At 37.7% G+C, this 16,742-nt stretch overlaps 1 protein-coding gene across 4 annotated transcripts in view; it reads right to left on the minus strand.

Moving 5' to 3' along the window:
• Nucleotides 1-1,288: 1,288 nt before the first annotated feature.
• The window catches only part of LOC120303335 (zinc finger and SCAN domain-containing protein 2-like), a 47,307-nt gene continuing 31,853 nt past the window's right edge, over nucleotides 1,289-16,742 (minus strand). For 2 of the 4 annotated variants that reach the window (XM_039332777.1, XM_039332776.1), the window contains exons 2-3: nucleotides 15,087-15,164; nucleotides 1,289-8,243 (exon numbers count right to left, since the gene is read on the minus strand). In XM_039332777.1, the coding sequence (XP_039188711.1) occupies nucleotides 6,117-7,517 (1,401 nt within the window). In that variant the 5' untranslated portion in view covers nucleotides 7,518-8,243; nucleotides 15,087-15,164 and the 3' untranslated portion in view covers nucleotides 1,289-6,116. Of the gene's footprint in view, nucleotides 8,244-8,776; nucleotides 8,922-15,086; nucleotides 15,165-16,742 lie in introns of all 4 variants that reach the window. The other 2 variants (XM_039332778.1, XM_039332779.1) reach the window with 2 other exon arrangements.

The following is a 16,742-nucleotide window of genomic DNA, read 5'->3' on the forward strand; positions in this document are numbered from 1 at the left end:
CTGGTCTAACCTTTTTGTATGTTTCCCGTTGTCTTATCCTTTTTGACCCTATCCCTTTATTACCTTTATAAAACTCAATAAAAATATTTATTAAAAAATCCCATGTTTTATTAAGTGTTTTTCCTTAAAATCGTACTTCAGCTTACAATGCAATAATTTTAGCACGCTGACGTTCAATTTCCCAACTCGTACTGCAATGTTCAAATAGCACATTTCCCTCTTTTCTTAGGAGAGCAGTATATTATTGTAATCAAACAAAAATTAAATTGAACAGAAGCCACAACCCCTTTTCCTTCCTGCCTCTCCCTCATTCTTTCAAGGCAGAAAGTCCCCAAGCAAAAAGAAAGAAATAGCAACTAGCAATGGAGATAGAAAATGTTGTTGTTGTTGTTAATTGCGAAGTCGTGTCCGACCCATCGCGACCCCATGGACAACGTTCCTCCACGTCTTCCTGTCCTCTACCATCTTCTGGAGTCCATTTAAGTTCACACCTACTGTTTCAGTGATTCCATCCACCCATCTCATTCTCTGTCGTCCCCTTCTTCTATTGCCCTCAATCTTTCCCAGCATTAGGTTCTTCTCCAGTGAATCCTTCCTTCTCATTAGGTGGCCAAAGTACTTGAGTTTCAACTTCAGGATCTGGCCTTCTAAAGAGCAGTCGGGGTTGATCTCTTCTAGGACTGACCGGTTTGAACGCCTTGCAGTCCAAGGGACTCGCAGGAGTCTTCTCCAGCACCATAGTTCAAAGGCCTCAATTCTTTTGCGCTCAGCCTTTCTTATGGTCCAACTTTCACAGCCATACATTGCAACTGGGAAAACCATGGCCTGGACTATACGCACTTTTGTTGGCAGGGTGATGTCTCTGCTTTTTAGTATGCTGTCTAGATTTGCCATAGCTTTCCTTCCCAGGAGCAAGCGTCTAGAAAATGTTGTAAAAATGTTCAAAAGATTATACATAAATTTCCCCCCTAATTCCATTCAGCATTCTTCCAACTAAATAGGTATCTCTTTTCTTGTTCCTTCTCTTAAATAAATTTTCTTCCTTCTCCCTTTCATGAGCTCCTCTCCCACAGCACTGTTCCACAAAACCTTCATTTCATTTTCTCATATCCTCGCAAACACATACTACTGCCTTCCCACTTACTTCAGAACAATCTACAACTTACTGTTCCTTACATAACCTGGGGGGGGGTTACAAAATATAAAAACACAACACTTGTGAATACATGAATGAGCAAGGAATAATAACCTGCTCAATCAGACTAACATGCTTGTGGTTATATTTTTATTTTTTCCCTCACCATGCATTCATCTATCAATTCAATCACTTTATCCAGTATATGTCGCTCCACACACATTCTAGTCATGGGTGAGGGCAGGATCTCTCTGTTCTTTTCTTTTACCTTTTTTAAAAAAATCCCTATTTGCTCTCTCCTTTAAGACAGTCTGGGAACCCAACCATCCAGGGGCAATAGAAGGGAGTTGAACCCTGCCAACACAGGCAGTCCTTATGTATGGAAGAGGTCCATTATCTCTTTGTCAGTAAATCTGACAGTGGCAATAGAGAAATAACATGCTACCTCAGCAAAAAAAACAAAACAAAAAAAACAGTTCTTATCTATGGAAAGGGTAGCAGGCACAAAAATTGATGGCAATCAACAATGGAACATATCATCCCAGCAAACAAACTTACCCTTTATCTACAGGGAAGGTAGCACCAATGTTAGTTACTAACAAACAACACTGTCTGTTCTGATTCAGAACTAAATTGCTTTGTAATTCCAGATTATACAGATAACTCAATAAAGATGATTGTAAAACAGACATTTATTCAGGTATACTTGCAATTATTAATAGTTTCTTGTAGTCTCTTCTGAATATTGTACATCTGTTCATCCTTATAGGTAAGAAATCAATACTTCCTCCATACCAACTTCTAGCGTGGAATGGGACCATCAGAGTCCATGCTTATCTCAGACAAAGAACATTCCAAACTGGCACAAAGCCAGGATATCCTGTGAAGAGCTTTGTAGCTCCCCCTACTGATCTGTTAACATGGTATTTACTGAATAGCTAAAACTACATCACCCAGAAGCCATCTCTTAAGGAGACAGCACTTAACCCAATAAATGCCAAACATTCTAATATACAGCTCTATCTAACTGATGGGTCCAGAACACTCCCCGCTTGGAAATATAAATTTCCACTACTAACTAACTGAAATAAGCAAAAAACATAGCATTAAGCATGCAATTCTCATTGTTAACTAACTAGTGACTAACATAGGTAAAACATAGTATTAAAACATGCATAACTATAAGGCAAATAGAAAACATGCACAATTATAACATAGATAAGTAAGTTGTTACATCAAACAATGCATAAACACAAATACATAGTTTGAGGTTCAATCTTCCAAGCTTTCTTAAGGCCGATGTCTGGGTTACCCAGATGGGATGCGAAGATGTCCTTCACTATGCTTGCAGATTCTGGTCCTAGCCAGGCTGTCAACTGCACAAGCTCTTTGTCTGTCCCAAGCCTTTCATTGTGGATGGTGCACTTGAAGATGTGCTTCCACAATAAGTACTCCCTCCCCAGTTTGTCAGAGTATTTTCACATGCCTCTGGCTGCTAAGTCCAACCTTCTTCCACCGAATGTTGGAGGCTTTACACACAGTAGATAGATGAAGGACAAATTGATTCTAACTAGAGGTAGAAATTCACAGGTTTTGAGCCTGCTTTGCAAGGGTAGGAAACTAATATTGTTACACTGTTTATCTACATTCAACTAATTTACTATATGTAAATCTGTTTTTGTCTTTTGTCTTTTTTAATACACATTTTTTCTTTTTTAATGTTTTGGCTATCCTTGTTTTGTTGTTGTATTTTTTTTCCCTTTGGAGTGTGTATTCTATCTTAATTTCTCATTTTTTTTTAAAAAAAAGGATCATTACCAGAAGCAGTTTTATAGGTTTGCTCCTCAGTTATTTTCTAAGCTGCCTCTAAACTCATAGAATCATAGCATCAGTGGCCTTATAGTCCAACCCGCTGCTCAAGGCAGGTGCCTTGAGTCAAATGACTGTCTGGTCTATTCTGGAAAACCTCCAGTGATGGAGCATCCACAATGCCAGGAGGCCAGCTTTTCCACTGATCAATTGCACTCACTGACAGAAAATTTCTCCTTATTTCTAGATTGGACCTTTCTTTGACAACCTTCCACCCATGAACTTCTTGTTCTGCCTTCTGTTGCCCTAGAGAATAAATCGATCTCCTCTTCTTTGTGACAGTCCCTCAAATAATGGAAGACAGCTATCAGGCCCCCCTAATCCTTCTCTTCCATGGCCAGACATACCTAGTTCTCTCAACCACTTGTCATTTAGTATCCAGATGATTTATCATCTTTCTTCTTCTCTGCATATTTTCCAGGGTCTCAACATCTACTGTATCATGGGACCAAAACAGGGAGCAGTATCCTAAGTGTGGTCTCACCTGCATAGTGTAAAGTGACACTCTGTTCATGCAGACTAGGACTGCATTGGCTTTTTGGGGGAGGGGCAGCTGAAACAGTCCTGTCTTATACTTGTCTGTTGGACATCTAGATTCCTCTCGAGCCAGACTATTTTAGCCTATTACCTATTTTATCCCTATGCTTTTGGTTTTTGCTGCCTAGGTGCAGACATTACTTTCCTCATCATTGAACTATACTTTGTTGGATGGATCCCAATGCTCTATCAGGATCCCTTTGGATCTTGAGCCTATCTATTTATGAAGATGTCGAACTGTAGTGGGCCCAAGACCAAACCTTGAGGTACCCAATTGCATGCTTCTGTCCATGTAGATGTAGTTCTATCGATGAATACCCAGAGTGTGGTTGGTCAGTCAATTGCGAATCCACCTAGGGCTGGTTCTGTCTATCCCATGTTGTTCTATCTTACCAAAAAGTTAACTTGTGCTCTACCTTGTCAAATGTCTTGCTGACGTCCAAGTATACTATCTCCAAAACATTTCACAAATCCACTAATTAAGTTACTTCATAAAAAATGGCAATAATGTTTGTCTGGCATCACATTCCTAACATTCCATTCTGGCTTGTTATAGCTGCCCATCATTTCTGTTTCTCCAGAAGCATTAGTGAAAACAGAAGATTACTTTAATTAAATAACATGTGAAATTCTCAGTCTTTTAAAAGAAGAAATAAAATCGGGGGGGGGGACTAAGCTGGGGAAAAAGAGTATTTTCAAAGGCTCTCACACGAAAATAGTTGGGGAACAGAAAAAGTAAGGTAAGGTCTCACCCAACTCCTCCAGTTGCTTTCATCGTGCTTGGTAGTGCTTTGGGCTTTTGGCTGGTGTGACTTGATGAGCGGCCATGTTAATGGCCGCTTTTTTTTTCTTCAGTCCTGAGGAGCTGCCTCGGATCAAACGGAGAGGCTGTGGCCCCTCCGCGATCTAGCGTAGTTCCTCCCCAACGGTGGTCACCCCTCCAGGGTGACTTTCGACCCTTTACAGGGTCTCCTGAAGAAAGAAAACCAGACAGCGGGGAGAGCAGTCTCTCCACACATCCGCTAACGCTGGGATCTGGAACAGGAAGCCGATTCTTTGATTTTCAAAGGCTACAAACCGACTGGCAAAACAAATGGCTGTATTAGAGGGAAACCATAGCTTAGTTGTCCAGTTTGAAATATCCTAATTTCCCTCTGTCAGACTGGCAGTGATAGAGAAGACAATCGCTGAATCTGAGAAGGATGCCAATCAAAATATATCCAGTTAGCCATTCTAATTTTTAAACTGTCCCTAATGAATTGCTGTATTTTCACAGAATTTAGGACTAAGACAGATAGCAATACAACAATAAATTAAGAAGCAGAAGCCTAACTACAGCTCACGTCATCACAGGCAGAGAGTGGCGGGACTGATGTGTGATTGAAACTGAAATTTTAAATTTATAAATGAGGGAAGGGAAGCTGAGTAAAACAGATTACTTAGAGATGCAGATTGCACAAGATACAGATTACAAGGTAACAATCGTATGTATTAGAAACCCACTCTATCACTGAGCAAGAGTTGGGTAATGAGCTTTACATTATCTTTTTATTATTAAATGCATTCATTATTAAACTTAATCACTGCCCATCTCGCCGTCTGAGGCAACTCTGAGTGACTTCCCTTGACCTAATGTCCATAGCAACACTGAAAATACCCATTGTTTCCCTTATCAACAATGAAAACTTTTCAACTGCACATTTTTTTTTCTCATGTTAGATAGCAAAACAAAGACGTTTGTCTCTCTTCTGTGTGACAGTATGGCCAAATGGCAGCCGCTTCCACAAGTCATCTGCATGGCCCAGGGACGAAGCCAGGGCCCACTGAAAATAACGGCTGCTCCCAGGACACTGTCGCAAGGGCCAGGGATGCACGCCCTCCCCTCCTTCCCCAACGTGAGGATCAGAAATCTTAGAAAGAAAGAGGAGGGTGTGAGGCGTGCAGGGACCCAGTGGGAGGGAGAAAAAGCCTGTGGAGACACTGGGGTGGGAAAGAATTGGGCGGCACAAAGGTTGGGAAACAGAGCACAGGGTGGGGGAGGCCTAGAGATGCCTACGACAGGCAAACCTGGCCTGCACTAGGCCTCGAAGAGTTTTCCCCAGCCCTAAGGTAGCCATCGTTCCACTTAGTAACTGACACAATTAATGGCTTCATCAGAGTGATCAGGGTAGTTTAGGAAAGAAGTCTCAACGGCCATTGCAACATGCAACCATAATTGCAAGGCCCATGACAGTTATATCTTGAGGACCTTTTCTACGCTGGCTGAGGACTTCTGGGCCTCAAAATCTGGAGGAAACCAAGGTAGAAGACCTGAAACTCCACATGTAGGAATTATATAATCAATATACAAAACTACCACCCAGAAACCTTTTTGAGGAAATCCACAACTTCTACAAAAGGAAATATCCAGCAGCTGCTACTGTTAACCATAAATTGGTAGTTAGCCCTCTTCCATTTTCCTTTTCTCTCCACCTACAAGTCAAGTCCTGAGACATGTTTGAGTAAACACATTCAGAACACAATTCAAATAGTCATTTTCTCAACTACAGTTTCAATGGGAAATCACAAATGAATTTCAAGCCTTTTCTAAATTCTTCAACTTTTGCCTCATGTGGATTTCTTCGTGTGCAATAAGGGATGATTTATGAGTGAAGTAACATCCACAGACTGGACAATTGAAAGATTTCTCCCCTGTGTGAGTCCTCTGGTGTATCACCAGGCTGGATTTGTGACTGAAATAATTCCCACAGACAGGACATTCAAAGGGTTTCTCTCCTGTGTGAGCCCTCTGGTGTTTTACCAGGTAACAATTGCGAATGAAACCTTTTCCACAGAGAGCACATTCAAACGGTTTCTCTCCTGGGTGAATCCTCTGGTGTGTCGCAAGGCTGGAATAATCACTGAAACGTTTCCCACAATCAGGACATTCAAAGGGTTTCTCTCCTGTGTGAGTCCTCTGGTGTGCCACCAGGTTACACTTGTGATTGAAACTTTTCCCACAATCAGGACATTCAAAGGGTTTCTCTCCTGTGTGAGTCCTTTGGTGTATCAAGATCATGTAATTCTCACTGAAACGTTTTCCACAATCAGGACATTCAAACCGTTTTTCTCCTGTGTGAGTCCTCTGGTGTTTCAAAAGGTTGGAATTCTCACTGAAACCTTTCCCACAATCAGGACATTCAAAGGGTTTTTCTCCTGTGTGAGTCCTCTGGTGTATCACAAGGCTGGAATTCCGACTGAAATTTCTTCCACAATCAGGACATTGAAAGGGTTTCTCTCCTGTGTGAGTCCTCTGGTGTTTCACAAGGCTGGAATTCTCACTGAAACCTTTCCCACAATCAGGACATTGAAAGGGTTTTTCTCCTGTGTGAGTCCTCTGGTGTGTCACCAGGTGGGAATTGCGACCGAAACTTTTCCCACAGATAGGGCATTCAAAGGGTTTCTCTCCTGTGTGAATCCTCTGGTGTTTCACAAGGCTGGACTTCTGACTGAAACCTTTCCCACAATCAGGACATTCAAAGGGTTTCTCTCCTGTGTGAGTCCTCTGGTGTGTCACAATGCTGGACTTATCCTTGAAACTTTTCCCACAATCAGGACAGTCAAAGGGTTTTTCTCCTGTGTGAGTCCTCTGGTGTGTCACCAGGTGGGAATTCTGACTGAAACCTTTCCCACATTCAGGACATTCAAAGGGTTTTTCTCCTGTGTGAGTCCTCTGGTGTTTCACAAGGCTGGACCTCTGACTGAAACCTTTCCCACAATCAGGACATTCAAAGGGTTTCTCTCCTGTGTGAGTCCTCTGGTGTGTCACAATGCTGGACTTATCCTTGAAACTTTTCCCACATTCAGGACATTCAAAGGGTTTTTCTCCTGTGTGAGTCCTCTGGTGTGCCACCAGGTGGGAATTCTGACTGAAACCTTTCCCACATTCAGGACATTCAAAGGGTTTTTCTCCTGTGTGAGTCCTCTGGTGTCTCATGACATGGAAATTTCTAATGAAACTCACACAATCAATACAGTCATATGTTGTCTCCCTGCTGTGAATCCTCTGATGTATCAGCACGTTGCCATGCTCACTAAAGCATTTACTGCACTAGGAATGCTTTTATGGCTTTTCTCTTGTGTGGGTCTTTCCAGGAACCACAAGGGAGCTGTCCTGACTAAAGTTTGACACAATCAGATGATTTGTACGGCTTTTCTGCTGTGTGGCTCCTTTTGTGCATAATCAGCTGTGATTTACAATCTATGCTTTTCTAACAATAGACACAACTATGGAGCTTTGCCACAGCTGATATTCTTGAGGAAGTCAAAAATATGGACAATCCCTTGTTTAGTGGTATTTTCATTCAATCCGTTTTCTTCCGCACAGGGCGAGGCCTGCATGGCTCTCTGCTCTATGTGACTTTCCTACTCATCTTTTCCTCCAACTGACTTCCAGATATTTCATTCTTTTAATGAATAAAAAATAATCTCCCTTCACTTTTCATGTAAAGTATCCTTGAGTTCTGAATAATTTACTTGTTCCAGCTTGAAATCTTTCTTGATTTTCTCTGTTTTTTTCTATGAGCTGCTGGAGGAAAAGGAGAATTGTGTGGTTTTCTGAAGAAAATGGAAAATATTTTGATTTGTGATTTGGTTTGCTTTCCTTTTCAATGTTGCTGGTTATTCTTGGCTATCCAGAGTGCTGTTCTTCCCATCCTCTTTTCTGTAAGATTTAAGGAAAGGTGTAACTTTAATTTTTATAAAATGGTGAGGTGTGAAAAAAGAAGTATACATTACAATGAAAAAGCAAACATGCCACAATGATAGAATAATCTTTTACATTGTTTATGATTCATCTCTTACATGGAAGACTACCGACATTGATGTTCAAATATCCATTCAATTAAATTCAGTTGTTGATTTGGGTAAAATTTCTTGTTGACTTTGGTCAATCACAAATCCTTAGCAATGCAAAGGGTTATCATCAAATACATCTGGAAGTGATGGGGATAGATTATATAATTCCAGATATATGCATACAGAGAGAAATACAGATACACACTCCTACAAAAGTATATATGGAAAGGAGCTTCCGGTGGCTGCGTCGTGCTGATGGCGGCTTTCTGACAGCCGTCTGTCACAGGAAAGTGTAAAAGCTGGCAAAACAGCGTCGATCAGCTGTTTTGCAGCTTGAAACCGTCCTCACGGGTGAAGGGAGGAAGGTGAGCCTTCTCCCGGACAGAAGTAGAGCCTTACCAATCTCCCAGAGATTTTTTTCTTGGGAGATGAAGAGTGAGAGGTCCTTAGGAGTCTGGGTGTGCTCTGCTTCCCTGGATACCTTTGTTCTCGGGCGGAAGAACGAAGCTAGACACTGCCTCTACTGCTGCTGCTTAAATGGAAACTGTAAGTTAAATTAAAAGCAGATGGAGGACAAGAATTGGATGATTTTATTTTAAACTTAACTCATGTGAGAATTAACATCTTCTCCTGCTATTACTTTAACAAACTGTCGGAGTGAAGAAATATGGTGGAGGAGTCCTGCTTCTTTGTTACTTTCTTTGTCTGAGAACTTTCACTTTCTACTTTCCATTTACTATTTTCAGCTGGCAACAAAGTTTCAACAATGCAATAGACTTGGTTTATTTAAAGAGAACTCTTCTTTTTTAAAGGGGAAATTGCTTTTTCTTCTCCTTTATTCCTATTTTATTATTTTTTAATTTTTTTTCTTTTTTTTCCGTTTTAAAAAATGGCTTTGAAATGTCCAGAACCTTTTTCTCTTCTTAAAACTTCAATTTCTTCTCCAGTAACTCAGACTGTACAACAACCTAAACCTAAACCTTCCCCACCTTCTGCTCCACCTCAGGCAATTACACTTAAGGATTTACAAGATGCTTTGGATAAGACTGTACAAAAAACAGCAGAGCTCCTGGCTCAAAAAAATAATGAGTTGAGGGAAGATATTGTGCTTGCACTGCAGCGGCTTGCTAGTCTTGTAGAAAAGATTGTGGATGAGGTGGTGGTGGGTAATGTTGAAATATTACAAGACAGAGTTGAAAAAATAGAAGATAATGTGGATGTTGCACAGAATGGAATTATAATGTCACAATATAGAGAAATGGAATATGCTTTGAGAATAAGAGGCTTGAAGGAAAATGTTCAGGAGAATTTGAAAGAAGAAATTGCAGCAGAACTGGCTTCTATTTTGGAATGTGATCCTGAAGGAATGTTGAGAGATATAGAAAAGATCTTCAGAGTCAATTCATGGGTTGCAAAACAGAGAAAATTACCAAGAGATGTGGTTATTTATTTTGCTAGAAGATCACTTCGTAATGAAATTATACAGGCTTTCTATAAGCAAAGATTTCAGATTGCAGCTCAGGATGTGATAGTTTTAAAGGAAATACCTTCAAAAATTCTTAGAAAAAGAAAAGACTTTGCTTTTTTGGCTGAAGAACTTAAGAAACGACAAATTCAATTTAGATGGGATATACCTGTGGGGATAGTGGTGACCTATGTTGGCACACAATATCGTCTTAATACAATTTCAAAAGCAAGAGATTTCTATGTTACTGTTTTAAAAGGAGATCTACCACCATCTCCAAGATCAAAAAAGGATGAGAGCAAGGCAGAAGCACAGTTGGCTATAGGTTCAATACCACTTTTGGGAGAAGAATTATTGGTTGAATCTATGCAACAGAGTTTGCAAATAACGGAAGACCCAAGGGAACAGAGTATTACACGTGCTGCTCATAAACGTAGAGAAAGAGGAGAACAACAACAACAAAAGGTAGATGATGGAGTTTCATCACAGTCTACTTCAGAGCCAGTGGGAGGAGCAAGGCCAAAGAGGTCATCGACTGCAAATTTAGAGGTTTTGTTCCAAAGGCTTCAACCTGCCAAGAATGGCAAAGCTTCTAACCTGGAATGTTAATGGTCTTAATTCACCACAGAAAAGAAAGTCTTTCATTATTTGAAACAACACAGAAATGATATTATTTGTTTACAAGAGACTCATATTATTTCGAAAGATTAAAAATATTTGTTTAACCCCCGGCTGGGGGTACACTTCATAGCTCCTGCTTTGCAGAAAAAAGGAGGTGTAGTTATTTATGTGAGAAAGGAGCTTTCACCGAAACTAATTGATTTTGATTCACAAGGTAGATATGTCATCATTGATTTATTAATAAATGATAGAGAACTCTTCTTGTTGGATTATATGCTCCCAATCAACAACAAAAATATTTCTAAAAGATGATTCACCAGAAATTAATTTCTTTGGATTACAAGTCAGTTATTATGATGGGAGATTGGAATGGTGTTTTAGATTCAAGCAAAGATAAGAAGAATTCTTCTAAAGTTTCTAATCATGCAAGACTTCCTAAAGCTTTTTTTGATTTAAAGGATGATTTGGAACTTAGAGACATTTGGAGAGAACGGAACATTGAGGAAAAAGATTTTACCTTTTTTTCAGATAGGCACCAATCTTATTCTAGAATTGACTTTTTTTTAGTTATTAATGATTTCTTTTCTAGGGTGAAGAATACCAAGATATTTCCTAGAATAATTTCAGATCATAGTCCTGTATGGTTGGAAATGTCGCTGGAAGAAGGGACTAGAAGGTCTTGGAGGTTGAACGAGAATTTATTTAGATATGAAGAGAATATACAGAGATGTAGAGGTTATTTAAAGGATTTTTTTGCTTGGAACATGAATAAGGGTACCTCGATGCCAATGGTATGGGATTCTAGTAAAACATATATGAGAGGGATTTTGATTTCTATGAATAATACTCATAGATGTAAACAGACTCAGAAACGTAAAGAGTTGGAAGATGAGATTAAATGTAAGGAAAAGATTTTAATATCAAACCCAATGGATAATAACTTAAAGGTTTCTATAACTCTGCTTAAGGAGCAATTTAATATGTTAATAGCGGATCAGATGGCAACTAATTTGAGGTATATGGAACACAATACATTTTGTAATGCAAATAAAACTGGTAGATGGTTGGCTTATCAATTACCTAAGAAACAGAAATCAAGGACTATAGATAAAATAATTTATAAGGGTAAAGAAGTGTTTCAACAAAATTTGATTAAAAAGACTTTTTTAGATTTTTATTCAAAGTTATATGCTAGTGAAACTATACAAACTTCAGACATAGAAAAATATTTACAGGAAGCACATTTTCCTAGACTTACGATTGACCAACATGATGGGATTAATGGTTTAATTACTTCTGAAGAGATTATTTCTGCAATTAAACAATTGAAGATTGGCAAGACTCCAGGTACTGATGGACTAACAGCAATTTATTATAAGATGCTATCTGAAGAAATGATAGAACCATTAAAGGAACTTTTCAATGATATTTTGTTGGGAGCAGAGCTACCTCCATCTTGGAGAAGGGCTTTTATATCATTGATTCCAAAGGAAGACCAGGATCTGTCCCAACCTAGAAATTATAGGCCTATATCTCTTTTAAATACAGATTATAAGATTTTTGCAAAGATACTGGCAAATAGATTAATGCAGGTTTTGAAACAATTGATTCATACTGATCAATCTGGATTTATAATGGGAAGGTATATGAAATATAATGTAAGACAAATTGTTAACTTATTAGAGTATTTGGATAAGAACAACCAAATCCCTGCTGCTTTAATATTTATAGATGCTGAGAAAGCTTTTGATCAATTAGATTGGAAATTTTTATTGAAAGTCGTAGAGTAAATGAACTTTGGAGTCAAATTTTTGTGTGCTCTCAAGGCCATATATCAGCAACAATCGGCACAAATTATAATTAATGGGGGATTAACAGATGTATTTAAAATAGAAAAAGGTACGAGACAGGGTTGTCCCTTATCCCCCTTGTTATTTGTATTAACAATGAAGATTTTACTTATTAAAATTCGAGATTCATCTAGATTAAAAGGAATAAAAATAAGTAAGATTGATTATAGGCTGAGAGCTTTTGCTGATGATTTGGTTGTGACGTTATCCCACCCAACAGATTTGGTCAGAGACTTGGTTGAAATTTTAGCGCAGTATGGACAGGTCTCTGGTTTTAAGGTGAACAAGAACAAAACTAAAATATTATTGAAAAATATGTCTATGAAGGGAAAAGATATTATAGCTGAAGCAACAGGTTGTGAAGTAGTTAATAAGGTTAAGTATTTAGGAGTATATATCACAACATCTAATGGAAAATTGTATAAGAATAATTATGAACACTTATGGGTAAAAGTACAAAAAGATTTAAATGATTGGCAAAAATTACAACTATCATTGCTGGGGAGAATCTCAGTAGTAAAGATGAATGTTCTACCAAAGTTTCTTTTTTTGTTTCAGATGATACCTATCTTAAAAAAGGATGCTAATTTGGATGAGTGGCAGAAGGGTATCAATAAATTTATCTGGGGTGGGAAGAAATCAAGGGTAAAGTTTAAGATTTTGCAAGACACTCGAGAAAAAGGTGGACTTAAAGCACCTAATTTGAAATTATATTATGATGGGTTGGAGGTTAAATAGGTCAGATAAGTAGAAATAGGGTTCTTTTGTATATAATATTGATATTTTAATTTGGAGAGAGGAATTGCTCGGGCATTTCCCCTGGACTGCATCCAGAGTGAGAAGATAGGAGGAAGGGGAGAAGTAAGTAGGAAGGTTGAGGAGAAGGAGGAGAGGGGAAGAGTGAGGAAGAAGAGGGAAAGAGGGAAGTGAGAGAAGAGGTTAGAGGGTGGATGCGGTTTGGGGGGAAATGGGTGAGCAATACCGAAAGTTGTGTGTATAAATTTACGTTATTCTTTATCTGAAGTACTCATTATGAATGTAATGAAAAATTGAAAATAAAAAAATCTTTTACCAAAAAAAAAAAGTATATATGGAAAAAATCTATGTCTTTGAAGCCTGGAAAAATGTCCCAAAATAGTTTACAGTCAAAGCTTCTGAGCTAATTTTAGAGATGTGGTGGCTTTAACTGATGGATAACAGAATAATAGAGTTGGAAGGGACCTTGAAGGAAGAACGAAGAATGTTAATGGTGGAAATGACAATGAATAAAAAAAAAAGATGTTGCTAGTAGCAATACATGCACCAAACAATAAACAAGAAATATTTTATCAAAAACTACACAGAAAAATATTGCAAATGGAATATCAAAATATTTGTTTAGTAGGAGGTTTTAACGCAATTGTGAATGAAAAATTAGATTTCAAAAGTAGTAAAATGGGGGGAAAAGGAAGAAAGAGATTATGTAACGTGTTTGTTAAAATGACAGAAGAAATCTGCGTATAGAATGTCTGGAGAGAAATAAACCCCAAAAAGACTTGCTATACATTTTATTCAAATAGACACAAATCATGGTCTAGAATTGATATGATATGGAGGTCCCCTAAATTAAGAACTAATATACATGAGATTGAGATAGAACCCAATATTTGGGCTGACCATAATCCAATAAAGCCGAGTTGGACAAGAGTAAAGAAGAAATCAAGGTGGACATTGAATCAACTCTTATTAAAGGAGAAAGAATTTCAGAAATAGCAGTAAAGGAAATGGAATTCTTTTTCAAAGAAAATAAAAAAGAAGACACTTCTCTCCAGTACATATGAGATACAGCCAAAGCACACTTCAGAGGATTAGCTATAATTTATACGGCTGAAAAGAATAAAGAGAAAAAGCAACAGTGTACAACGCAAAGGGAAATGTTTAAAAAAATTGAAGCTAGAACTTCAAAAAGATCCACAAAAAAACTCTTAAAAGACAAATGGAGATAATTAAACATAAACTAATCCTAATAAAAATCAGAAGAGTTGGCTCAACAAATCAGAAGAGGAAAACAATTTTTTTCGAAAATGCAAATAAACTGGGAAGATAGCTGGTTTATAAATTGGAAAAAGAAAGAGAGAAAAAGTTGATAAACAAATTACAACATAAGAAGGGAGATGTGCAAATCCAAAATGAGGCAATAAAAATAGTTAAAGAATATTATGAAAAACTATATGACGTAGAAAAAAAATCTCTGGAAAAAAACAACATAAAATATGGAAAAAGCCAATGTACCAAAAATTCCAGAAAACATTAAAAACATGCTAAACGAAAAAATAATGATGGAACTGATGGAAGCTATAAAAAGACAAAAAAAAAACAACAACATTGGAGACAACCCCTAAACTAGGGGTGTCAAACTGCCAGCCTGCAGGCCGGACGCGTCACCCAAAAGCTGTACCCGCCCCATTGCCGGCAATAGCAAAACAATCCCGATACATCGCGCAACGTAACGTAACGTCGCGAGTTTGATATGTCTGTCCTAAACTATTGAAAAGGATTTAGTTATTTGGAGAAGTAGCAGGATTGAAGATAAATAGAGAAAAAACAAACGTTATAGTTAAAAACCTTACATCTAAGCAAAAAGTGCAATTGTCAAAAAAATTGGATTTTAAAATAGTTAGGAAAGTTATATATTTGGGGATATACTTAACAGCAAGATGTGCAATGATAAAAGATAACTACATAACATTACTTAATCAAATAAAATTAGATCTAGAAAAATGGAAAAACTTACAACTATCAGCGTTAGGAAGAATAGCTACTGTGAGAATGAAGAGTTTACCAAAACTGCTTTTCTTGTTCCAAACAGCATCTATAAAAATAGAGAAGAATTTTTTTGATGATTTAAATACTTTGATTTTGAAATTTATTTGGCAAGAAAGGAAAGCCAGAATTAAACTGAAAATGCTACAAGAATCCAAGAACATAATCTGCAACGTGGATGGCATGCATTTCTATGGTATGAGAATAAGATTCATAGATAGTTTCAAAATCATTATATAAGAAATAAACTACTTCTTGTGTACAAAAAGATAAATGTTAAAATCTACTTAAGAATCACAGGATTGCTTTCAACGTTTGTTCACCCAAATCAAGTAAAATATGAAAAAAATGGACGTATAAAGATATTTTGGATACCGAAGGGAAATTAAAATCTAAACCAGAGGCTGTACACCAGGGTACTGAATTATCATGGTGGCCTCAGTTACAAATGCAATCAAGTATGAAAAAGATGCGAAAATATATGGTTTTTATAAAAAACAATGTTTGATCAGATGCTGTTGACCTCTGATAAAAAACTGTGTAAGAAACTATAAAACTTTCTATTAAATTCAAAAATGGAGGATGAACAAGTGAAAGAAACAATGATACGATGGGCAGAAAACTTTGGATATAATATAGAATTAGAGAAATGGCAAAAACTTTGGGAAAGAAATTATAAATTGATCATGGCAACTTTTTATAAAGAAAACTGATATAAAATGTTCTATAGATGGCATTTACCACATGCTAGATTAGCAAAAATGTTTAAAAATATGTCCAGTAAATGTTGGAAATGTAATCAAACACGTGGCTTGCATTTTCATATGTGGTGGCCTTGTGTTGAAGAAAAACAAAACGGGCCAAAAGACACTTGGTTAGAAAAGATGATAGGGAAACATGTAGATTTTAAACCTGCACTCTTTTTATTAGGTATAATATAAGAAAAATTTAATAAGCCAAGTGTATATTTAACATTGCATGTATTAACAGCAGCAGGGATTGTATTTGCTCAGCTCTGGGAGAATAAAGAAACCCCACTAGACAAAGAGATAATCAAGAAGATCTTGGACTGTGCTGGAATGGACAGACTTACATTGAGGATCAAAGAGAAAGAAGATACAGAATATTTTCAAACATGGAATTTATTTAATCAATGGGTGGAGAAAAGGGGTAGACACTAAGAATGTAACTTGTATTATTAAGCAAACAAATTGGACCAGACAACATGATGTTTCTTAAGCACTAGTCAAATGTGATAATAGAAAATTAATTTTCAAAAGTTGTAAAAAAAAATAATAATAAGAGAGTTGGAAGGGACCTTGGAGGTCTTCTAGTCCAACCCCCTGCTCAGGCAGAGGACCCTATTACTATTCCTGAAAATGGCTGTCCGGTCTCCTATTAAAAACCTCCAGTGACGGAGCACCCACAACCTCTGGAGGGAAGCCATTTCCAAAGAATCAACCTTCCCTTGAAGGAGACTTTTTAAATCTTCCCATCAGCATAAAATCGCAGCCCCCAGTTTAACAGCCTGCAGCACCAGTGGACTTAAAAGTTGGGGAGGGAAGGAAAATGCAGCGGCGGCAGCTGAGATGCTTCAGCCTAGTTGCTTCTCTGCTTGGACTCAGTG

The sequence above is a fragment of the Crotalus tigris genome, unplaced genomic scaffold, assembly GCF_016545835.1.
Source record: "Crotalus tigris isolate CLP2741 ecotype Arizona unplaced genomic scaffold, ASM1654583v1 scf7180000024464.508515016:1373766, whole genome shotgun sequence".
Taxonomy (NCBI): Eukaryota; Metazoa; Chordata; class Lepidosauria; order Squamata; family Viperidae; genus Crotalus; species Crotalus tigris.